The sequence below is a fragment of the Palaemon carinicauda genome, chromosome 12 (genome assembly GCF_036898095.1).
Source record: "Palaemon carinicauda isolate YSFRI2023 chromosome 12, ASM3689809v2, whole genome shotgun sequence".
NCBI lineage: Eukaryota > Metazoa > Arthropoda > Malacostraca > Decapoda > Palaemonidae > Palaemon > Palaemon carinicauda.
This window is the reverse complement of record NC_090736.1, coordinates 129052769-129077802: the sequence shown is the minus strand read 5'-3', so window position 1 is coordinate 129077802 and position 25034 is coordinate 129052769. Positions and strand designations below refer to the sequence as shown.

General features: G+C 43.6%; 1 protein-coding gene across 1 annotated transcript in view; it reads left to right on the top strand.

The window, feature by feature from the left end:
• Positions 1 to 25034, top strand: part of Cdc27 (cell division cycle protein 27) — a 186581-nt gene that overhangs the window by 133393 nt on the left and 28154 nt on the right. Inside the window, exons 9-12 of the mRNA XM_068384545.1 lie at positions 13585 to 13698; positions 15331 to 15458; positions 15951 to 16068; positions 18497 to 18700. Coding sequence (XP_068240646.1) covers positions 13585 to 13698; positions 15331 to 15458; positions 15951 to 16068; positions 18497 to 18700 — 564 coding nt within the window. The remainder of the gene's footprint in view (positions 1 to 13584; positions 13699 to 15330; positions 15459 to 15950; positions 16069 to 18496; positions 18701 to 25034) is intronic.

Here is a 25034-nt window from a genome sequence, read left to right as displayed (position 1 = left end):
CCAGTTCCTTGTAGGCACAGTTTTACCTCAGGTCCCTTCTGTTTTGGAACCCTCGGAAGTTCCGGACCTCGCCGATATCCCGTCAGCTCAATCGACGGCTGCTGAAGTGTCAGCGGAGGTAATAACGTCAGCTCCTGTGGAGCCTACTTCACCCCTCGCTTGCGTTACTACGAAGCAACGACGCAAGCGTGATCATCACAATTAACCCCCCCTTCTCCTCTTCGTCCCCGTCGTCTTCGACCTGAGAGAGAGAGAGAGAGAGAGAGAGAGAGAGAGAGAGAGAGAGAGAGAGAGAGAGAGAGAGAGAGAGAGAGTGTGTGTGTGTGTCATCCATGCTCCAACAAGGGGGGGGTCATCCATGCTCCAACAAGAGCATAGCTCCATCTCGTACCATGCGCTCACCTGCGCACAAACTCCTGCGTGCCACCAATCTCCTGCGCAATGGCACTCTCCTGCGCCTGCACGTGCGCATACCCGCCCAATACCATCCTACGTGACAGGTAAAACCTGCGCGTCAATTTTCTACTGTTAAAAGGCCTCCTGACAAGGTAGCCCTGCTGCCTTCTCCCGCAGCGCCAGTGCTTACCAACGCGCACACGCCAATGCTTATCAACGCGCCAGCACTTACCGGCGCACCAGCCTTCTCCACATCCGTAAGGATATGCGCGCACGGTATGATTCCACTATGGGGGATTTTCTCCTGCGCGCGCGCTCCCTACGGTTAGCACAGACGTGCGAGATAACTCTCCCGCACGCCTGTGTACGCCCTCACCTAGATATTCTCACTGAAGAGACAGGCGAAATAGGAAGAGACATTATCATTGTCGCTCTTTCTCGCCTTCTGTCTCTCACCGAGACTTTCTGCCTCGAGATTATATACACTCGTGCCACAAACCTGCGAAGAACGATCCCTCTCGTCATTGTTCTGCCTCGCGGTCGTCGTCGTGCAAGGGTTCATCCAAGAAAACAGGAGAAAGGCCAAGGGCAAAACATGTCCTAACCTCGAACCCTCTTCTTCGCATATTAGTTTGAGGGTCTCCGTCCGGTCTAGAAAAAGTCAGATAGAGCGCTTCTTGCTTTTCTTTCTATCTCCAGAGAGATCGCTCTCGCCTTTGAATTAGCGATCTCTGACCCTTTGGGGTCTCGTGACAAGGAAACCTCGGTTTCCCGATGCTCTATCCCTTCGTTTGTTCACAGCTAGTTGCTGAAACCTGGGGTTTTCGTGCATTTAGTCTCGCTGACACTTCGGTGTCTCGTGACAAGGGAGACTTCCGTTTTCCCGTTGTTCTAGCCCTTCGGGTTCTCGCAACACTAACTCTAAGGGCACGTACGTTCGCACTGAACCTTCGGGTTCTCGCAACACAACCTCTAGGGGCATGCACGATCACGCTGAACCTTCGGGTTCTCGTGACACAAGTCATCAAGAGCGTTACGTTTAGGTCAGAGAGTCTTCGGACTCTTGTCACGTGGAGTGTTCGCGTACGCCCATCCAACACTACGCCCATAACGATCAGGAGTTTTACTCTTATGGCAGAGTCTTCAGACCCCAGTCACGTAGGTGTTCGCATGCAATTAGCGCTACACACACAAATCTCCGATCATACACTCGCGGGGTCAATCCCTCACTCCCGTGTTTCAGACAGGACAACCTCCCTAATTCCTTTGCTCTCTATTGAGTTAAGGATGTCGAGTATCTCGGAATCCTCGAAAGAAGATGCAGGGGTTCGCCCCCTTCTTCTCTTCGGTCGAGAGCAGAAGGGAAAAGTCATGTTACGAGGTAACACTCGTCAACCTGCAACTTGATCAACTTATTGGGAAACTCAGATTGCTGACAGGATGTTCGCCTCCAGGGATTAGAGATCCTTCCCTTACGAGGGAGTGATAACCTTCCTCGGAATTGGACTGCGTGAAAGATCCATTCCCCTTCCGAGGGAAAGCTTCCCCACTTCAGACAGTCAGCAACCTTCCCTCCTTCGTAAGGAGTTGCAAACAGCTCAATGAGTTTTACCTCTGCTATCTCGTCCCCGAAGACTGTGCTTTCTCCCCTGGAGCTGGGGAATAGCAAGTCTACGGCTTATGCCTCCTTCGGGGGGAACTTCTCCCTGGGAGTATGCTGAGCTCAGGCGATGTCCTTCTTCGGGAGGACTTCTCTCTCGTTCACAAGAGGAGATTTTTTCGCCTACGTTTTTTCCGTAAAACTGGGAGAAAACTTGCCTTGGCGATGCCCTCCTTCAGAAGACCTTCTCTCTCGTTCGCGAGAGAGAGACTGTTACGCCTTCACTTTTTTCCCATAGAACTGGGGGAAAGCTTATCTTAGGCAATATTCTCCTTCGGGAGAACTTCTCTCTCGTTCGCGAGAGAGAGATTACTACGCCTACGCTTTTTCCCATAAAACTGGGAGGAAGCTTGCCTTAGGCAATGTTCTCCTTCGGGAGAACTTCTCTCTCGCTCGCGAGAGAGAAATTATTACGCCTTCGCTTTTTTCCCATAGAACTGGGGGAGAGCTTGTCTTAGGCAATGTTCTCCTTCGGGAGAACTTCTCTCTCATTCGCGAGAGAGATTATTAAGCCTATGCTTTTTTCCCCATGAATTGGGAGAAAGCTCATCTTGGGCCAAGTCCCCTTCGGGAGGACTCCTTTCTCGTTCACGAGAGGGAGTTTTTTACGCCTACGTTTTTTCCCTAGAGCTAGGAGAAAACTTGTCTCAAACGACGTCCTCCTTCGGGAGAACTTCTCTCTCGTCCGCGAGAGAGAGTTTATCACGCCTATACTTTTTTCCCATAGATCTGGGAGAAAGTTTGCCTTAGGCGATGTCCTCCTTCGGGAGTTCTTCTCCCTCATTCGCGAGAGAGAAATTATTAAACCTACGCGTTTCTCCATAGAGAGGAGAGAAATCTTGCCTTTGGCAATCCTTCCTTCGGGAAAACTTTTCCCTCGTTGAGAGAGAAAAGTTAATACGCCTACGCTTATCCCCATAGGGCAGGGAGAAAGCTTGTTTTAGGCGATCTCCTTAGGGAGAAACTTCCTACCTTCACGAGAGAAACTGATAGGAGTTTACTGATCTACGCTCCTCCCTCTTACGCCTTTTGCTTCTCCTCCAGGGGCGGAGTGAGAGCCTTGTATTAAGCTACATTCTCCTCCGGGAGAACAATCTACCCTGCGGAGGAGTTATTTTCATCCCTGACGTTCTCCCCCTCGTGCTGGTTGGAGACGTCTTTTTGATCCTATTGGTTCCCCTCACGTTGACTCCTCTGGGTCTCGTGACGATCACCCTTTCGCCGGGTGTGATCGGGAGCCTTTAGACTTTCGTCATGTTTATCCTACGGGTTCTCATGACCTTAGGAGCCTTTGGGCCTCTGTCGCGTTGGACTTTCGAGTTCACACGACTTGGAACCTTCGAGTTTCAGTTATGCGAGTAGTCGGGCTCTGCTAACAATTAGCACAGAGTGTCCTTGCACGCGCGCAATTAGCGCTATGCACGCGATCATCGTCATTAAGAGTTTACTCTTATGACAGAGCCTTCCGACTCTCGTCAGCGGTCTTCGCTGTTCCCTCCAGACACTCCGACTCCTACCATTCTTCCCCTTTCGATAAGGAAGATACGAGGGGTAAAATGTAAGGTTTGTCTGCTACTCGCGTCTCCATTTTTTCCTGTAATAACACGCGAGGAATTATCGCAGCCTGAGGATTCCTCGCGAGTGCTGCCGTCGAGGGACTTAGAATCCTCCTATTTAAGGACTCTAAGAATGTCTCTGTCCCTCGCCTCTGCCTTTCTTGAGCGACCTTTAAACCTGGTCTGTTCTCCGAGTTCAGAGACGTCATCCTTCTCCTCTGTTCTTAGATCCCTTCACGGCGAGGCTCACCCCAAGCTAATCCTCGAAGAGACACTCAACTCTTCCAGGCTCTTCTCAGTCACAGAAGCCTCGGCAAGGGAAGCGACTTCAATGTCCCTTCTGGCTTACTAGTGGTCTGATACAGTCGACTACCTTGCGAGCTATGAGGACTTGTCAAACCAAACTCTAGGCAGTTCCTACAAGAAGTCCTAACTGCTGGGGCTAAGACAATGGACTTCTTAACCGCTACAACAGCGACTATGTGAAGCAATTGGATCCTCAAAAGGAAGGATCAGTAGTTCCCAAACTTCCTTTTGTTCCTCAGTGAGGAAAGCTTCTCTCAGTCTCGGCGATTAAGGGCTATTGCGCAGCCTTGAGCCTCATCTGTAGACGGAGTAAGGGTTGACCTCTCCGCCTCAGAAGACATCACCTTGGTTGTTTCGGTGTCGGAGTGATCTTGCCCCCACTTGAGATTATACCATCTCCTTGTGACGTGTCTTACGTTCGCTGAAGAGTCTGCCCTATGTGCCCTTAAGGGCCTCAGACTACTCTCTGAACCATAAGACCGTCTTCTTCGTACCTCTGTCCTCCACTAAAAGGGTCAGTGAGCTACATGGTCTCCTACGCCACCCATTCTAAGAGATGGTGGGGGGGTGTCTCGCAACCTCGTACCGGGCTTGGTGGCTAGACTCATAATCATTCATCTACCAATGGGAGATTTGGAGAATATCCACTCTTATTAGGTAACTCAGGATGCAGTCCAGTCGTTTCTATGCCCAGTCAGGGCGTCAAAGAAACATCTGAGGCGCACCAGACTTTTCAGATCACGTCTCCGTCGTCTCTTCCTTGTTCCAACAGGGTAAACAAGAGAATCTCTCGCAACACCATCTCTTTCTGACTTAAGAAAGTTATTGCGAGGTCTTTTCACGGATACCCAGAGGCAGCACAACCCAGAGCCCATCAAGTTAGGGGAGTGGCTGCCTCTCTGGCATTTAAGAGTTTTTTCTCAGTCTCCCAAGTCTTAAGTGTTGAGGTCTGGAAGCGCCAATCTACATTCACTGCTCACTATTTGAGCGACGTGACACATAGGTCTCTAGACACCCGTTTTATACGGCCTATTGTGACAGGTCAACAGATGCTGTTACTACCTTACGCCCTTTCTGGGGACAGTAACCATTGGTTGAGGAGTCTGGGTTACACTAGGTTTTAAAAAGGACATCCTTTGATCTTCTTCGTCTCCTTCTCCCCCACATCTGGGGATCCTAGTCTGTATCCAGTTTCGCCTGGACTCGCCAATGGAAATAAGGTAAGATACTCATCTGATTCCTCTCACAGAGTATAAGTTATACTCGTGGTCACGAGGTTTCCCCTTGGCAAGGTCGGGGGAATCCTAAGTTGGAAGGGGTCCGAGTCGAATGTTCCTGACCCACTTCATCCTGAAACATTTGTTTCCATGAAGTTGCAAACCTTCAGTCGTTCTGAGATTCTGGGGATCTACAAAGAAAGAATTCGGAAGATTGTTGCTTTAAAAGAGTCTAGTCTGAGGACTTATCTTCCCTAAAGATAGGGAACTCCTTGGCCACCCTGGCCTCAAGACTAAGTCTCCTATAGTAAAGAATGAGGGTTTGTATTTAGTGTAGGAACAAATGACAAACTTATAACAGAGTTTGTATTTTTCCTAACATACAAACCCGAATTCTTTACTCAAATCTTCCCTCCATCACCGCCCCCTAGGATAGTCCTAACTAGAATCCGATTGAAGGTAAACAGCAGCTACTGTCCGGCGGTCTCCCACCACCAACAAGTGGGTAATTACCTGTCCGGTCGTTAACGACCTTGTTAAGGTTTTTCTGCCATATTTTCCAGCTCGCGCTAGAATATCTCCTATAGTAAAGAATTCAGGTTTGTATGTTAGGAAAAATACAAACTCTGTTATAAGTTTGTCATGTTCATTGCCTTTGCCATTCATGAGTTGTCTTTAAACCTTGAAACTATCAGAAGTCATACTGTCTTCCTGGGTTCTTTGATTCTGTAAGCCACCGAGATTGTCTTTGGAGTTGTGATTGGTCAGAGTTTCTTGGTATCTCTTACGGACGGCAATTGCTCTCCAATGACCTTCCTGCTCAAGTTAATCTGGAGCATCGAAAACCTTAGTCCCTTCATCGTGACCTATTGGAGCCATTTTTTTTTTTTTTTTTTTTTTTTATCAAGAACGAGCACTCCTCGAATGTGTCCTCAAACCATTCAGTGCCTCATCCCTCCCCCTACTCAGACTTCAAGACATCCATTGTATCCTCAGCTGCTATTGAGAGGATGCAAGGGCAGTTCGGTTTCAGAATAAAGATGACAATTGCTGAATCTTTCCTCTGCTGCATAGTATCCCTGTGGGACTGTTCCCAGTCTGGCACGTGACTTCAGAGGGAAAGGTTAATTGATTTGAAGTTTTATTGCAGTATCTTACTGAACAATTATATAGCTGTAGGTTCCCTACAACGGCAGACAATAGATTCAAAACTACCGCGGTGGCGCCCCCATTGCTGATGTAGGTGACGTCATCTCCCTCCACTCGAGGGAGCTACAGGTACAACTGTCCAGGTAACATCAATTCGTTCTCTGCCGGCTTCTGTTGAACATCGGTGGTCGGTGCAGACTTTTTTCTTCATTTGTTGGGAAGTATTATCTCCAATATCGGTGAAGTATTATCTCCAATATTGGTGAAGTATTCAAACTCCATGTTGTAGGATTGAAGTTGAATTTTCTTATGTACAATTTTGTGGTCATACCATCATGTCGGACTCTAGTCTTTCAGTACGTAGTTAGGTTTTGCGCCGGTACAGAGTTGCCAGGTTTTCTAAGGAAAGGCCAACTTCTAATCAACAGAAGCTTTAAAAGCCCAACCCATTAGTAGAAAAAGGCCAAATATACAGCATTATTTGACTCGCATTTTTTTCATATTGCTAATGGCCAACAAATTTTTTGTTTTTTTAAAGGCCAAATTGAGGTCTTTTGGCCTGGAAAAAGGCCAAACTGGCAATCCTGCACCGGTAGGTGCAAAACTAGGTTAGTTAAATTAATTTATGATTCGCACACTAAGTGAATTGAGGTAGGGGTTGTGAGTGCTCTAGAGAATCTATTTGTGATGAATGCAAGGATCGGAGTGAACAACAGTGGAAAGTTTTTGTTTATCACTCGGGGAAGATAATTAAGGATAGGAAGAGGAAGGCGGCTCTCACAGCTGAAAGTAAAACTAGTTTAGCGTCTTCGGATTCTTCTATCGAAGCCCCTGCTCCTATTCCTTCTCCTTCTCCTCTTATGTCTTCGATCTTGAGTCCTCCTACCCCTGCTCCTGTAACTCCTTTGCTAACTTCCCGTAGTTTCTTCTGACACCATTGCCAGCCTCGAGTCTAAATTTAAAAAGAAATTTGATGTATTAGGTAATACGGTGATGCAGTTAGGTTTATCTGTAAAGTCTTTCATAGGAAAGACTTCTAGTAAAGTGAAAAGTGTCAGTGCAGAGCTATCTGAGGGGGTGGCTGTTTGTCCCGATAGTTCTCCTAGACGAAGGTCACTGTCCCGCTCCCCCGCCTCGGGGAGAAGACTTACTGGAGGTCCAAGGGAGACTATCGAGGTTTGCCCACAGACAGTCGCTTCCTCCGTCGATCCTGTGGTGCGACAGCAGGATTCGACTAAACACCATTGGAAAAGTGTGTAGTTAGGTAATCAGTTATCGACAGAGTCGAGTGATTCGTCACCGGTTAAACGTTGTAAGTGACGTGATTCTTCAGTCTCACGTCCGTTGAAGAGACGTTCGACTGAAGAGGTGCTATCTCCGCCCCATGTGAAGGGGCACAGAGAAGTAGATATCTTTCGCTCGTCGTGTAGCGTAGCTACATGGACTTCGCCTCGTATTCTTACGACAGCGACAGCTGCCTTCGACTCGGTTGTGGAGCGATCGATTCTGAGTTCTTTGAGATCTTCGACTCATCAAGCTGTCGAAACTTTTCCTTCGATTTCGCATGTGACAGATAATTCGACTGGCGCGAGACCTCCTGTGGCGATCGTGTCGAAATCCGTGACCCCAGTTACGTCTACTTCAACTCAAGAAGACGAGAATTTAATTCCGTTACGTCGACAGTTGCAAGAGCTGATGAGCTGGATGAAAGAAAACAAACAATATACGAAGAATAATGAGTCGAATCAAGAACCGTCTCTGTTGTCTATCTCTTCAGAGGATGAGGAGGACTTAAAAGCGGACTCTATCCCTCTCTCGGGTTATTCGAAACTTTTACACTACCTTCTCGACATGTACCCGGATTACTTCATAGCAGCCGCTCCCAGCTGCTTCCATCTTCCTGATGAGAAGGAAGAATTTTGATCCTCTTCTCCCGAAACTCGTTCTTTCCAAGGATGCTAAACATTCGCTTCGTGTTATAGAAGATTGGTTGAAAGTCGAGAGAACTCGGGAAAGCAACTTTCCCCTATCCTCTGTCGAAGCTTATTAAGAATAGGTATAGGTTCTATGGTAATCTAAACTTAATAACAATAATAAGAATAAGCTTAGAAGCTTTGCACCTATCTATAAAGTGATAGAGTGCCCGCAAACTTACTTTGCGGAATGAGCTAAAATATTTTTTACATCGCCCGAGTTGGACCATTTTGTAAAGAATATTTTCAAGATTTTAAGAATTATGAGTTTCTTGGACTGGACGGTCGGAGTCCTCCCTACGAAAATAGAGGATTGCCCTACTCTTCAGGAAGACCTGGCATCGGACTGGCTTGGGGTTTTGTCATGTGCCGACAAATCAGTTCGGGATGGTTGCGATGAGCTGGCCTCTCTCTTTGCATTCGGGAACTCTCAAGAAAAGACACTCTGGTGTTCTTTTGTTTCGAAAGGAGTCGCTTCGCCTCAGAAGTCCGCACTTATGTTTTTCTCCTCTCGACAAGGATCATCTGTTTCCCGAAGAAATAGTGGCGAAGATTCTGTCCGCACTGGAAAAGAAGTCTACTAATGACTTGCTTGCCCAGTCTTCTAAGTGGGTTAAACTCTTGACTGTGACGATTACCGCCTCGGAATCACCCTTGCAGAAGAAACCCTTTCGAGGGGGTAGGTCTAGACCGTGCGTCAGGCCTCGATCGAATTTACGACAACCAACCAAGTCCTCAACCAAACCTAACACGAAATCATCCAAGTGATTTTTCAATCCTTCATGCTCCGATAGGGGGCAGATTGAGCTTTTTTTGGGAGGAATGCACTCGCAGAGGGGCAGAGCCCTGGAGACCAAATTCAATATGGAAACAACTTGTTCAGTGTTGGAATCCCTTCGTCAAGGGGACTGGTTGGTATTCCTGGATATGCAGGATGCATACTTCTACATTGTAATTCACCAGGACTCCAAGAAATACCTTCGGTTTCTGTTCATGGGCAAGACCTACCAGTTTCGAGCTCTTTTCTTTGGCTTCTCGACAGCTCCGCAAGTATTTACGTGAGCGTTAACTCTTCTGGGAAAGTGGTTACACCTGGTCAGGTTATGCTGATCTCTCGATTTGTTCAAGGGGAAATGAACATGTTGGTGAACGGACTAAGTCGCCTTCTTCAAGTATTGCTGTTAGAATGGATATGTGGCGCGCAAGACCATATTGGCTCGCACCACCAACTTGGTGCGCACGAACAATTAGGCACACGCAATCGGTTGAAATGTGCGAACAACTCTTATGACAGGGTTGTTCGAACTCTCGTTGCGCGAAGTGTTCATGAGTGCACAAGAGTTTTACTCTTATGACAGAGTTTTCGAACTCTCATTCTGTGAATTGTTCGCCCGTGCCCATCGTCATCAAGAGTTTTACTCTGATTACAGAGGGATGCCTGCTGCCTAAGGGTTTACGGATCTCTACAGGCAACTATGACACAGTTCCTTTGGGTCCTGGTCACCTAACACGATTCCTGAAAATTCCGTCAGGAATCAGCGACAGAGTTCCTGCGGGTTCTCGGCACAACATTCCTTAATGTCGTGAGAAAGGTTTTCACAAATAGATTCTGAACCCCTAGGTTCTCGTCCGAATCTCTCGGTTTCTGTGATCCAGAGGTTTCTAAAAACTCTATGGCTGGGTCTTCCAAAGGTGTGACTTGTTACGTCACTCTACGCTCCCAGCTGATTATATCAGCTAGTCTGGTTTCGCCAGCACCGATCCTTTCGTTTTCGAACGAACCAGCATCATTTTTTTCCTCCACATTCCCACTTCGCGTGGTTTAGTTAGCAGACGGAAATGAGTGAGGAATAAAAAATTCTTTAGATTCCAGTTCATTTCTCTGGCATGCTTTGCCTGATTTAGACGGTAGCAACTTTCAAGAAAAAACTGAAGACTTATCTCTTTGGAAGGTGTTATAATATTGATAAAAAACTATTAAGCCTTAATACAAATGCTAGCGAATAACTGAGAAGATACAGGGAGAAATATAAACTGGAAAGAAATTATTTTCACACATCAAGGCCCGCCTGAACAGATTCTGTGTCTGATGGAGGGCGAGAAATAAACCCCTTAGAATAAAAGTAAAAGTAAGTAGTTTTTTCTCACTAGCGAGAAAGCGTTCAATGGCAACCCCTTCGGGTAATCGGTCGATGGCAATTATGTCTGGCATTCTTGAAGCAAACTCCCACATACGAGACTTCACCCTTTTCGGGAGACTCGTTCCTGAGAAGTGTTTACAGAACTTCAATGGGTGTTGTTTAAAATTCATGAAGGCCGTAGGCTGTCCTGGAGCATGCTCTCTAGCCAAGACAAAACTGCGAGGTTACTGTCTTGAACTCGGTTCTACCGTTTGATGGAGGCAGCCTCCCCCGTCATTGTACCCTTTGTATAACGACTTGCTTTTTACACGATAGGCTTCCGAGACCTTTTATTCTATCCTTACAGGGTTATTGTTTCGAACAATTAGTCCCGAAGGAACGTTGTTAGCTGACGTTGAGAGAACGATAGCAACAGCGCGGGCAACTTTTCATTACGTTTACGAACGTTTCAAACTCCGCCCACAGGTAACCAGACATCCGTTTTCTGTGTAATAAACACTGGCTAGCCCCTCACATACAGGGAGGGGTAAACTAAAGGTGAAATGATTGCCTCTTTAACTGTATATTTTGTTTGAAAACATGTTCACTTTCTTTCAAGAAAATATTACAGTTAATCAACGATCAAAATTCTTTCGGCAATAATGTTGCGATTTGTCGCACATACATTATTCGCGCAACTTTTCTAATCCATGGCCACGGAAATTTGTTCTCAAAAACCTAACAGACTTGATAGGCCAGGAAGAAGAAAAACGACTCATATGTCCTGTGCGGGCATTAAGATATTATCTCCACAGAACAGAGTGTTCTAAGAGAGTCGATTGTAGAAACACATTCTCTAGCTAACGACGCAGTGTTTCCTTTATTGAAAGTGAAAGCGCACGAAGTTCGAGCAATATCGACTTCTCTCGCTTTTCGACACGAAAAGCGACACAAGTAGTCGCTATCCACTATCCTACAAAGTACCCTTTGAGAGGTCTAAATGTGTGTTTTGCTACGCATTATTTGTAAGAAATCGTAACAGTGTTTGAAGATTGTAATTTCTCGGTCCGCGTTCGGTAGCTGGCATGGTGTTGGGAGGAACGACATAGGGGGTTGGTTCCTCTGTTAGCCTATATTTCGCCTTGTACCAAGGTTGGTGAGTGAAAGGGAAGTCTGGGTGTACAATGTACCTGGAGTACTCACCAATCATTTTAGTGTTAATTTTGGTGGGTAAAGGTTTTTTTTTCGGTGTAAGTGACAGTTTTTTCATGTTGGTTATTTCTGGTCTTAGCCCAGGGCAATGGCGATATTTTCTTGTATCTTCGTTCAGTCAGCGGTGAACACCATGACTACGAGGATCTTTCACTCCATGTAGAGGTACCCATTGGTCATATTCCAAGCCTTCTACTATGTAAGATGAGCACCGACCAGAGGCAGTATTCTCCTGCAGTAGCTCTCTTACAAGATAAGGTACAACAGGCACTAACAGTGCTTTTGGGTATACTTTATTTTCAAGAATTGTATACGATTGTTGAAGTAAAACTTATATCCACAGCCCTGCATCCTTGCAATGGGTAATCAGCTATATAATTTTTCGGTAATACACTGCAATAAAAAGGGATTTTCATTATAAAATGAAATTTTATTGCATACTTACCGAACAATTATTAATTATAGCCCTCCCTCCTCCCCACTAGTGGATGGCTGGGCAGAACGAATTGATGTTACCTGGACAGTTGTACCTGTAGCTCCCTCGAGTGGAGGGAGATGACATCACCTACATCAGCGATGGGGGCGCCACCGCGGTAGTTTTGAATCTATTGTCTGCTGTCGTAGGGAACCTACAGCTATATAATTGTTCTGTAAGTATGCAATAAAATTTCATTTTATAATGAAAATCCATTTTTCTGGCATCCTGTCAGAGGGGAAGAAGGAATCTAGCCCCTCCCCTCGAAAGGGTGAGTAGTCTTGATAAATCACTGATCTTTCTACACCGATGCAGGCCCGGTGCCAGCAGATACAAAGAGTCTGGAGATAGTATCTTTTATTTCGTCAATGCCCTGTCCCTCATTGGGGAGCTCATTGACCTTGAGGAGTCCATCATCTTCATGTTCAGATAAATAGTAAGTTCTCAGGGCTCAGGACTTCCACTCCTTTACAGGACCAAAGTATATTGACATATCCTGGGTTAGTTAACCTGCCAGTTTGGTTATAGGGAACTTCCACTCTCTCAAGACTAATTTTCCTTTTAAGGTTGATGGTTTGTATCGTGTAGGAATCAAATTTTAAGGTAATTTTTATTTTTCCTAACAACTTAAACCTGACACATAAGTTATATGCATGCCTCGACATAGGTTGGAAGTCAGTGAGGTTTGCTCTACCTGTCATTTGGTTATGGCCTACCTCCCGCCCGACAGTCTGCCGTTGTTTACCTTGTATAATCGTTGACTTCTGTTTCAAGCTTTGCTGAAGTTGTACTCATATTAAAGGTGTGAAGTTTGCATAGTTAGGAAAAATACAAATTGCTTAGAAAGAAATTATTTTCCATTGAAAGAATATATGAAGCTAGTATGAATTTTGAATTAGTTTGGATCCTAGCACATGCAAGGATTAAGGGAAATAGAGCAGCCAAAGCTGTAATTAGCATGACTAACAATTATACCTGTCACCTTTTTATTTATTACGGTATCTAAAATCCATCATACTAAATCAATTGCAGGCTTGAAAAATGATTCTGTAATTAATAAGCGGAAACAGATTAAGCCAACAGTCGGATTGTGGTGTTCTTCATTTAAAATATTGCATTATTGAAGTTTGGTATTCTTATGAGATCTTTGAATTAGTTATACTTGTTTGCCCTATGGATATTTAATAAGCTAAATGCCCCAATCCCAGATTGTTGACAGTACATTTAAAATGAGTCCTGAAAAGGAGTTTTTGTGAGAATCCTCAACATTTTCAATTCATCCAAACATTAGGTTTTTTAAAGGTAACTTTACATCATACAGCATTAGATAGGATGTAATAAATGTATTAAAAACAAACCTTTCAGGACATAATAGCTCAGGTTTGGTTACACTATTGTAATAATCTCTTTGATTGAACTTTTTACTAAAAAGAATTGCTAAACTAATGTCCAGTAATACACTTTTACATTGCTGTTGATTGTTGTGTGGATTTACAATGGTATTTCCTTTTTTCTTGTAGGACCTACTAGAAGAAGACAGAGAGTGCCCCCAAGCCTGGTGTGCTACAGGGAACTGTTTTTCATTGCAGAAAGAGCATGAGTCAGCGATAAGATTTTTTTCTAGAGCGATTCAGGTAACTCAAGTTGCCCTATTTCTGATTTTAATAGTCCTATTCTTTATCAGAAATTTTGTTTTTCATTATTCAAAACCCAGTGGAAAGGAAACTAATAACCAAGTAAAATGAAAAATAATCAAATTTGTTTTCAGGCCTAGATATAGAGGGATGCCAGAAATTTAGCATCCAACACTTTTATGTGGCTTTATTATTTTATGTGGTTCCTCTTACAGAATACACATTTTGAATGAGTTGATCCCCTATCACAAGTAGATGCATCTATAAGGACTTTATTTTTGTTGATCAATAGTTCATTATTTTGTTAGGCTTTATCCTTCATTGAGTAACATTGTCCAATCTAAATATTTGGTAAGCTTATATAATTTTTATAATACATTTTTTTTTTTTTATGAATTTGGTTTCCATAATTTCTTTTCTTAAAAATATATCAGTTATCAGTGAATACTTGGAAAGACCCATTGGTTTTAATCTTCTTAGAATCTTATTACATTGAATGAAATCATCATATTCCCATCTCCCGAGATTCTGATGAAGAAAATCATTTAAAAAGAATATTTCTACATGGAATTATTTGGACATCATCATGAGGGTACTATGGTATTGTTGAACTATCTGTTCTTTAAAGAAGGTAGAGCTAAGTGCTATATAATGTTGCTTGGGGTTAGTATTCAAGATACCAATGAAAATATCATACAAACTCTTTGTGGTAGCCTATTGGAAACATCCCTGCGTGGCAATATGCTGGATGGGTGTTCAAGACCTGCTCACCCTTGATAGTTTCTTGTAGTGTGTGCAACCTCACCATGCTTGTGAGCTAATAATGAAGGATTTGGGGGGGAGCCTATAAGGTACCTGTTGAGTCTTCAACAGTCATTGCCGGGCCCTCCCTGGTCTTCGCCTGATGGAAAGGGGGATTGGCTGCTGATCAATGCATATGGTCAGTCTCTAGGATATTGTAATGTTAGAACATTGTCTCTGCCCCTTGCTCTGTCATTCATGATCAAACATTAATTGATAGGATAAACCTCATAAAACCATGCTTCATTGAAAAGGTCATAGCCTATATTATTCGAGGGTGATAGGGAGATAAAAAGACTTGGGTTTAAGAATCCTATTATTATTGTATTACTTGATGGTAAAATTAAATTAAAACTCGTCAGCTGTAAGTGGCACTATAACTAGTATCCTAGCCTGAAAGGTAAGTAAGCCAGACCAATCGAGGAAGAATTTTGTGAGGTAAAATCACATTCAGGGAAAAATCACTTGATTCTTGGATTGACATGATTTAGCAGTGGGAGAGACTCTCATCAGATTATTATGAAGGTATTTACTATATTTTTTTTGTGCTGGGGTGAACTTATATCAGAAAAGGCTTTTATACATGTCAAATTTGTTCACACATGTTTTCTTATTTTTTTTTCTGTGAAAAACATTATATATTAAAATCATAGCTGAATCTCTTTACGATATCTAAGATTTGAAACTTTGAATGTATAATTTCACTCTAGTCTTTTTATGAAGTAAATGTCAGGAATAAAACCACTTTAGGTTAGGAAAATAAACGGGGAATGAGAGTGATAAATTATGGCATGGGTCATGATGAAAACCGCTGATGTTTATTGTTTTCAGGTGGATCCAAATTTTGCATATGCATACACATTGCTTGGCCATGAACACATAGCAACGGAAGAACTTGACAAAGCTATTAGTTGTTACCGAAGTGCTGTCAGAATTGATCCTCGACATTACAATGCCTGGTAAGTTTTATCTATTGATTTTGATTTAGAAAGTTATTTAGTTTGCAGGTCAAGCTTGTGCAGTTGTGCTTTTTAAGCCTTTTTCTACTAAATCCGTTGATGAATGAATGTCAAAGCAATGCATTAGTTTATCATGGAAAATATTTACAACATTCTGGAGTAAAAAAAACTAATCCAAATGGGCATTGAATTGTAAATAATGGATTTCAAGTAAGTTAGGTATATTTTGTGCATCGGGAATTTCAATAACTCCATGTAGGTAAACTTTCACATCATGTAAGAATATATATTATTTAAAGGCGACAAGTAAATTTGCGCTATGTACTGTATTAGTTATATGCAGACCTTTTTTTCAAGGCTAGCTCAAGAGTATTGTTTAAAACTATCTATAATTGGGAATGAATGCTGTATTGTAGACGTTTTATATCAAGCAATAAAGTTTGTCCCATGGTTATTTGTAATTAATCATTTATATTTCCCTTATCCAAACAGGTATGGCATTGGTCTGGTGTTGTTCAAGCAAGAACGGTATGCTCAAGCAGAGGCTCACTTCAAGAGAGCTCTCGGTATCCATCCTCATAGCTCAGTCCTGATGTGCCATGTGGCTGTGGTGAGTTACAGTCTCAACTGTTTGGCTCAAATTTATAGATTTAAAAAATGTTACCTTCAATAGCTCACCTTTATTGGCAATACAGTACTGTAGTTCCTTCAGTAGGTCAATTTTGTTGGCAATACTGTATTGTACTTCCCTCAGTAGGTTGCCTTTATTGGCAATATTGTACTGTAGTTCCTTCAGTAGGTCACCTTTGTTGGCAATACTATATTGTAGTTCCTTCACCAGGTAATTTTTATTGGCAATACTGTACTGTAGTTCTTTCAGTAGGTCACCTTTGTTGGCAATACAGTATTGTAGTTCCTTCAGTAGGTCACCTTTGTTGGCAATAGTCTACTGTAGTTTCTTTAGTAGTACACCTTTGTTGACAATACTATGCTGTAGTTCCTTCAGCAGGTCACTTTTAATGGCAATACTGTACTGTAGTTCTCTCAGTAGGTCACTTTTATTGGCAATACTGTATTGAAGTTCTTTCATTAGGTCACTTTTATTGGCAACACTGTACTGTAGTTCTTTCAGTAGGTGACCTTTATTGGCAATACTGTACTATAGTTCTTGCAGTAGGTCACCTATGTTGGTAATAGTCTACTGTAGTTCTTTTGGTATCACTTTGGTTGACAATGCTATACTGTAGTTCCTTCAGTAGGTCACCTTTGTTTGCAATACTGTACTGTTGTTCCTTCAGTAAATTGCCTTTAGATGTACTATAGACCTTACTAAGGAGCAGTATCCTTATGGCCCCTAACTGCACCAACTTTTTAGCCTTCTCTTGTAAATCATGCCTGCTTTCTTTCATGCATCTTCCTTACCAACCTGACTCATTTTATTTTACAGCGGAACTACTGTATAGTGTTTACTCAGTTACACTAGGTGTGGAATGGCAGCCCCAGCCCATGTGGTCAAAATTCATATCTAATCCAATTCTTCAGTAAGAGTATTTGCATTGTTTTAAATTTTATCTAAATATCCAGAATCCCTGACCTACGTGAACGTTGAAATGAAGGCATATGTTGATGGCAGTAAATCATCTTTTGTAGAATTGGTTGCCATGATTTCTTCTTCAATGTATCTTATGTGCATGTTTATTATAGAAGAAAGAAGAAATGAAAATAATAAAACAATGACTTGTATTATTAGAATGAAGAAAAAGAATGTATGAATAAGTGATATGTCAATCTACTAAAAATAATTTTATCATTCAAACCTCTACTTGTGATAAAGTTGTTGGTTGAAGTTTTTCTGAAGGTCCACCTTCCCACTACTTTCATTTATTATATTTTAGTCTTCTTTTTATGGTGTAATAGATATTAACTGTAATTTTTTCTCAGCAACTTTTTTCAGCAATATAAGGTGTACTATATGATTAAGACTGAATAACACATTCCAGTAAAAATATTAAAAATTTCATGTAATTTCAGAATTGTTTTTAAACACTTCAGAAAGGCATTAGAATCTGGAAAATTCCTTCAAACAGCACAAGAGATATTTAGTTGCACAAATTCTAAGACAGTACTGCATGCTTGATGGTTAGATCCCTCTTTATAATATTGCTAAAATAAATTGTGCCTCTAGGATAGGGAGGGCAAAATCATATAGATTAGATATAATTTAATTTCCATTAGTTGTTTCAGTATTTAATACAATGGCTGTTGATTTTAGTAAAGCAATTTCACATTGACTAGAATGATGATTCAGTTAATTAAAATTGAAGCATTGACCATTACAACATTATAGTCCTTTGTGACAAAAGAAAAGGCAAGCTTTTTTTGGTATATTCGCTCTGAACTAGATACAGCTATTTAATTCTTTGAAACTTGGTGTTCATTGCCTATGTAAAAGTTTCCAGCATAAACCTTGTAATTTTTTTATATTTCTTTTCACTGGGAATTACGAATTAGCCATGATGATCTCATATCCATGAACAAGATTAAGAGTTTAAAATGTAGCTTGTTGGTCTAGATGAAGTGTTAGAAATTATCTCTCTCTCTCTCTCTCTCTCTCTCTCTCTCTCTCTCTCTCTCTCTCTCTCTCTCTCTCTCTCTCTCTCTCTCTCTCTCTCTCTCTCTATGTATCTCATTTTTTTTTTAAATTGGTTCGGTTTTGATTAAACTAAGTGCTTCTTGATGAAAATACAAGTAAATGTGACGATGTGTAGAGTTCTTCACCGTAATACTGTATTATCCTTCTATTCTTTGCAGTACAGTATAAATCTTTATCTGCAATATAAATGTTTTAAGGAATGATCAGTAATAATAGCAATCAGTGAGTTATCTCAAATGAAGCTTTACTAATGTAAATTAAGAATATCACAGCTATTATAATCTCTCTCTCTCTCTCTCTCTCTCTCTCTCTCTCTCTCTCTCTCTCTCTCTCTCTCTCTCTCTCTCTCTCTCATATATATAATTTCTATTTTTTTACACACAAGGTTGAACACGCACTTCAGAAGAGCAGTGCTGCTTTGGCAACTTTAAATCGAGCCTTGAAGGTGGAGCCTCGCAATCCTCTTTGTAAATACCACAGAGCTTCTATACTTCATTCCACCGACCACCACCAAGAAGCTCTTGATGAGCTCAATCATCTAAAGGAAATTGTTCCCAAAGAATCAAATGTTTATTTCTTGCTTGGCAAGGTAAGTCTATAATTGATTTTGAGGTGTTGGCATGGACTCCTCAGAAAGTTGAGTGGAATTTTTGCCAGAAATTGAAATATATTAGTCAGTCTTTGGTATTTATTTTTATATTCTGTATAATTAGCTTTCCTATTTGAATTTCAATTCCCATGGATGCTTGATATGGTGTTTAGATGTATTGTTTTTAATATGCTTAAAAGAAGGGTTTTTTGTATTCTGATTTGTTGGTGAACTGAAAATTTTCACTCTCCCAGGTAAAGGTTCTCATGATATAACAGGAGGGTGTTGTGAATATACAGGGACAGAATTATCAAGAGGAAATTGTGAATGTAGCATTACCGTACTGTACAACCTCAGTATACAACCACTTTGGAATACTGTGTTGAATTTTTTTCTATGTCGTGTTTTCAAGAGAAAAAATCTTATTGAATACGATATGTTGCTTAGGAGATGAGCTTGCTTAAAACTTATTTTGGGGCAGGATGGGTCACCGCGTTTACCCTGTTCACAACTGAAAAGGCACCTCTCATCTGCCTGTAAATCTCTTTTAGGACCAAACCTTTATATAATTTTGCAAGTTTTATGAACTTTTCCTTTTAACTGAAATTATTGGTAATTTCATTCAAGAAGGGTCCTAAGGTAGTAAGTGAGAAAAGCAAAGCTATAAATGGTTAAGATTGTAAACAAAATACCTTAAAATCATCTAACTTTGCATGAAGGGTGAAATTTACAGTATAACAAAGCAAAGATCTCAAACATTTGAACAAGTAGAAAATTTGTTATTTATATGGGTAAACAAAAACAGTTGCCGGGCGATAGTGTTTTGGTGTTACATGCTGACCGTCTAGATTTAAAGAATGACTCAAGATGTTATTGATATTACTAGCTAAGCTACAACCCTAAATTTTTATTGATATGGTTAAAAAAAAAAACCGTTGGCTGGCGATAATGTTCTAGTGTTGCATGCTGATCCTCCTAGATTCAAGGATTAATTCAAGATCATTATCACTAGCCAAGCTACAACCCTAATTAGAAAAGCAGAGTGCTATAAGCGTTAAGTGGCCATAATTAACTACTTTTTATGAATAGTAAATTACTTACCTGGCAGTTATATATATATAGTTGATATCTCTAAATCGGCAGAATCTTTCAAAGCGAGGCAACCGCCTTGTGGTGGTTGGGAGGTAGGTGGTTACACCCGTCACAGGGTGGTACAAGGAATCATTCCCGTGTTCAAGACTTCAGTTCATCTCTGCCAGCTGGATCGAAAACATCGTCGGTCCACCATTGAGAGTTTTTCGAATCATTTTCCCTTCTTCGCTTTTTTTGGACTTCGTTTGATGAAGTACACTGATTTAGGGATTTGGCAATCGTGTTTTGTTATTATTATTGTACTATTTACTTTGTTTATCATGAGTGAAAACTTAATTTTCGTGTTTGTGCGAGTGATGTATGCAAGGTGAGGTTACCGAAGGTGTCGGTTGACCCTCACAGTTTGTATGCAGGGGTTTTGTTTGTGCACTATATTTTAGGTGCAAAGTTTTTAATCCTGATGGCGGAATTACGTTCCGCCAACTCTATGTCGTCACAGTCGTGTGACGTAATCTTCATTGTATGACTTGCAAATTCTCTTTATTTGTTTTTTCTTGTAAAGAATGGGAGGAATTCCACTTATATAAGTTTTTTAACTTTTAATGTAAAATTTTAAATAAATATTTGCCCATTTAGTATTCGTTCTTTAAATCATTGATCTAATTTCATAGATTAAATAGAACTAGCGTATGGGTAATTTACGCTGTTAGTTCTCTTTACTATCGATGCAGTCCCAACATGCCTTGGTAGCGTTCTTTTCGATATGGGAATTCTAGTTTTTCAATATTAATCTTACCCGTTGATCATGTAGCTGCAGCTCTGCTGCCCGACAGAAAAAACCTACGGGCGGAATACGCCAGCGATCGCTATACAGGTGGGGGTGTACATCAACAGCGCCATCTGTCGAGTAGGTACTCAAGTACTTCTTGTCAACAAAGAACCAATTTTCTCTCTGTCGTGCCACCGGCAAGACCTACTTGATACGCTGTTGTTTTCTGGAGTTGATTTTCACGTTATTTGGTGAAGTATTCTCTCTAGTTATTAGCTTTCGCTGTGCAGAAGTTATCCTCAATACTTTCTCACTTTCATTGATTAGATTTTGGATTATTTGTTGACGACTTGGATAGATTTTGGATTTCCCCCCTTTGACTAATTCAAGATGTCTGACCCTACTCAAGTCCCCAAGTACAGGAAGTGTAGCGCTAGGGACTGTTCTAGGCGTCTTCCGAAGGGCTCTATCGATCCGCACACCGTTTGTTCCAATTGTAGGGGTAAAGCCTGTCAATTGGAAGATCGATGTGAGGAATGCGCTGGGCTTTCGGAATTCGATTTTCAAGAATTCCTTAAGTATGCACGTAGGCTAGAGAAGGATAGGATCAGGAGGAGTTCGTCTCGCTCTATAGATTTTTCCTCTCCCCATGCCCCACAACCTATTCCTTCCCCTGTAGTGGTTACACCCGACCCTCCTACTAGCTCTCATCAACCTTCGATGGCGGATATGATGCGTGCCATTCAGGCTCTTGGTGAGAGAGTTGAGTCATTAGCGAATGACCGCCATCAACTCATGGCTGACGTCAGGGAGTTGAAAGATAAAAGTGCAGTGGGAAGTGAAGTGAGTGTCAGTGCAGTGAAAAGTGTCAGTGTTACGCATGAGGGTGCGTCTGTTCGTGCCTGTCGTCCTCCCAGTCCGGGACCTCTTGCAAGCTCCCAAGCCCAGGGGAGAAGCAATGTCGTACGACCAAAGGGTTCGACAGGCCTTGATCAGCGGACAGACGTTCCCTCCGTGGTTGAGGACGTATCTTGCCGAGATCGTCCCACCCACAAACAGACGAGTGAGCCCATTCATTCCTCGTCTGCGGAAGAAGTTTCTCGACAGAAACGCTGGACCAAGGTCTCACGACCTCTCAAGCGCAAGGTCCCTTCCGAGCGAGTCCAACGGCCCAGGTGTAGCCACTGGGTCAGTTTGGACTCGCCGCAGTCCTCCGAAGACTGCACACCTCCCAAGAGAGGTAGAGTGGTTCCGCAGCAGGCAATCACTCCGTCTGTTGCCGCACCAGCCGCTGTAGACCCTAAGTGGTCTTTGCTGCAGTCTATGCAGACTCAGCTAGCTTCCTTCATGCAGGAGTATCGTGCTGAGAAGGTTGACGATGCACCCGTTAGCCTACAACCTACCACGGTTGTGCGCCCAGCTGACACTGCGGCTGCCTGCTCCCACACTCCGGCTGTGAGAGCTCCACCACCTATGCGCAGTCGACCCTGCCAGACGCATGTTGACGTTAGCCGACGTGCAGCACCCTCCGTTGCCGTGCGTGAGCTACCGCATCAGCAGGAAGGTGGAGTCAAGCTGCCGTGTTTTGACGCGGTGCATCAGTCTCCGCAACCCTCGGTGGTCCCCACCACGCACCACCACTCCGCTTTGGTTGTTGCCAGCTCTCAGACTGACCATCAGCGGCATGATGTTGGATCCAGTGCAGCTACGCATGCACCCGTGCTGCCGGATTCAGCCGTTCAGAGTCCTCCTTTGCCGCTTCCTCCTCAGCTTTCGGATGAAGGAATCTCTGATGACGACGAAGCTGCGCATTTGGACGACCAACACTCCGACATAGATGAACCCAAGACTACGCCTCCCTCCTTAGACTTTAGGAAAGTCCTTGCCCTGTTTAAGGAGTTGTATCCGGACCAGTTCGTGTCTGCAGCTCCACGCTCACCTCCCTCTGAGTTCGCTTTAGGCATGCAGTCAGCAGCTCCTGCCTTTACGAAGCTCGTACTCGCTCGCTCGTCCAAGAGAGCTTTAAGGGTACTGGGAGAGTGGTTGCAGGCCAAGAAGCAACTTGGGAAGACATCTTTTATGTTTCCCCCGGCCAAGCTTGCTTCCAGATCTAGCGTCTGGTATGCCACGGGAGAGGTTCTCGGCTTGGGAGTTCCTGCCTCTGCCCAGGGCGACTTCTCAAGTCTGGGAGACTCTCCCCGCAGACTGGCTATGAGACGCTCCAAGATTTGCTGGACTTCTTCGGACATGGACCATCTTTTGAAGGGAGTTTTCCGTGCGTTCGAGATCTTTAACTTCCTGGACTGGTGTTTGGGAGCGTTGAGCAGGAAGACCTCCCCTTCGGATAAGGAATCTGCCATGCTCATCATGTCCTGCATGGACAAAGCCATACGGGATGGGTCTGGCGAGCTTGCGGCTTCTTTCGTGTCTGGAGTTATCAAGAAGCGGGATCACCTTTGCTCCTTCTTGTCGGCGGGAGTCACCCCATGTCAGAAGTCAGAACTGATGTTTGCTCCGCTATCGAAGTGTCTCTTTCCTGAAGAGTTGATCAAGGGGATTGCTGCCTCGTTGATCCAGAAAGACACTCATGACCTGGTGGCGTCATCCGCACGTAAAGTCACAGCTTTACCTTCCGTGCCTAGACCTAGGATGGACACACCAGCGTCTAGGTTCATTCCGCCCTTTCGTGGCAGAACCTCCAGCAGAGGAGGTACTCGTGCCGTTAGTCAATGTGGCAACAAGAAGAAGGGTTCCAAGTCCTCAAAAGGCAGAGTCTGACTGCCACCTTCTTCAGACAGCAGTGGGAGCCAGGCTCAAGAACTACTGGCAGGCCTGGGTGAACAGGGGTGCAGACGCACAGTCTGTGAAGTTACTCAGAGAGGGGTACAGGATTCCATTCTTGCGCAAGCCTCCTCTAGCAACAACTCCCATCGACCTCTCTCCCAGGTACAGAGAGGAGGACAAGAGGCTAGCTTTACAGCAAGAGGTGTCTCTCTTGCTACAAAAGGGAGCGGTAGTCATAGTCCGGGACCATCAATCCCCGGGCTTCTACAACCGTCTCTTCTTAGTGGCGAAGAAGACAGGAGGGTGGAGACCGGTGCTAGACGTCAGTGCTCTAAATGTCTTTGTCACCAAGCAGACGTTCACCATGGAGACGACGAAGTCGGTTCTAGCATCGGTCAGGAAGGAAGACTGGATGGTCTCGTTAGACCTAAAGGACGCGTACTTTCACGTCCCCATCCACCCAGATTCCCAACCTTTTCTAAGGTTCGTTTTTGGGAAGGTGGTATACCAGTTCCAAGCCCTGTGCTTTGGCCTAAGCACGGCACCTCTAGTGTTTACCAAACTGATGAGGAATATTGCCAAATTCCTACATTTAGCAGACATCAGAGCCTCCCTCTATTTGGACGACTGGCTTTTAAGAGCTGCGTCAAGTCGTCGCTGTCTGGAGAATCTAAAATGGACTCTGGATCTGACCAAGGAATTGGGTCTCCTGGTCAATATGGAAAAGTCCCAACTCGTCCCATCCCAAACTATAGTATATCTAGGTATGGAGATTCAGAGTCAAGCTTTTCGGGCTTTTCCGTCGGCCCCCAGAATCAGTCAAGCCCAAGAATGCATCCAGAGCATGCTGAAGAAGAACCGATGTTCAGTCAGACAGTGGATGAGTCTGATAGGGACGCTTTCATCGCTGGACCAGTTCATCGCGTTAGGGAGACTCCACCTCCGACCCCTTCAGTATCACCTAGCTGCTCACTGGAGAAAGGACATGACGCTAGAAGCGGTCTCAGTTCCTATCTCCGAGAAGATGAAGTCTGCACTGACTTGGTGGAAGAACAACATTCTGCTCAGGGAAGGTCTACCACTGGCTGTTCAGACCCCCGACCACCTTCTCTTCTCGGACGCATCGGACACGGGCTGGGGTGCGACACTGGACGGTCGGGAATGCTCGGGCACGTGGAATTCGGATCAAAGAGCACTGCACATCAACTGCAAGGAGCTACTGGCAGTTCATCTGGCCTTGAGAAGCTTCAAGTCCCTCCTTCTAGGCAAGGTGGTGGAAGTGAACTCCGACAACACCACAGCCTTGGCGTACATCTCCAAGCAAGGAGGGACTCATTCGATGACGTTGTTCGAGATCGCAAGGGACCTCCTCACCTGGTCAAGAGATCGAAACATATCTCTAGTAACGAGGTTCATTCAAGGCGACATGAATGTCATGGCAGACCGCCTCAGCCGGAAGGGTCAGATCATCCCAACAGAATGGACCCTTCACAAGAATGTTTGCAACAGACTATGGACCTTGTGGGGTCAGCCCACCATAGATCTGTTCGCTACCTCGATGACCAAGAGGCTCCCAAATTATTGCTCACCGATTCCGGACCCAGCAGCAGTTCACATAGATGCCTTTCATCTGGATTGGTCCCATCTAGACCTTTATGCGTTCCCCCCGTTCAAGATTGTCAACAAGGT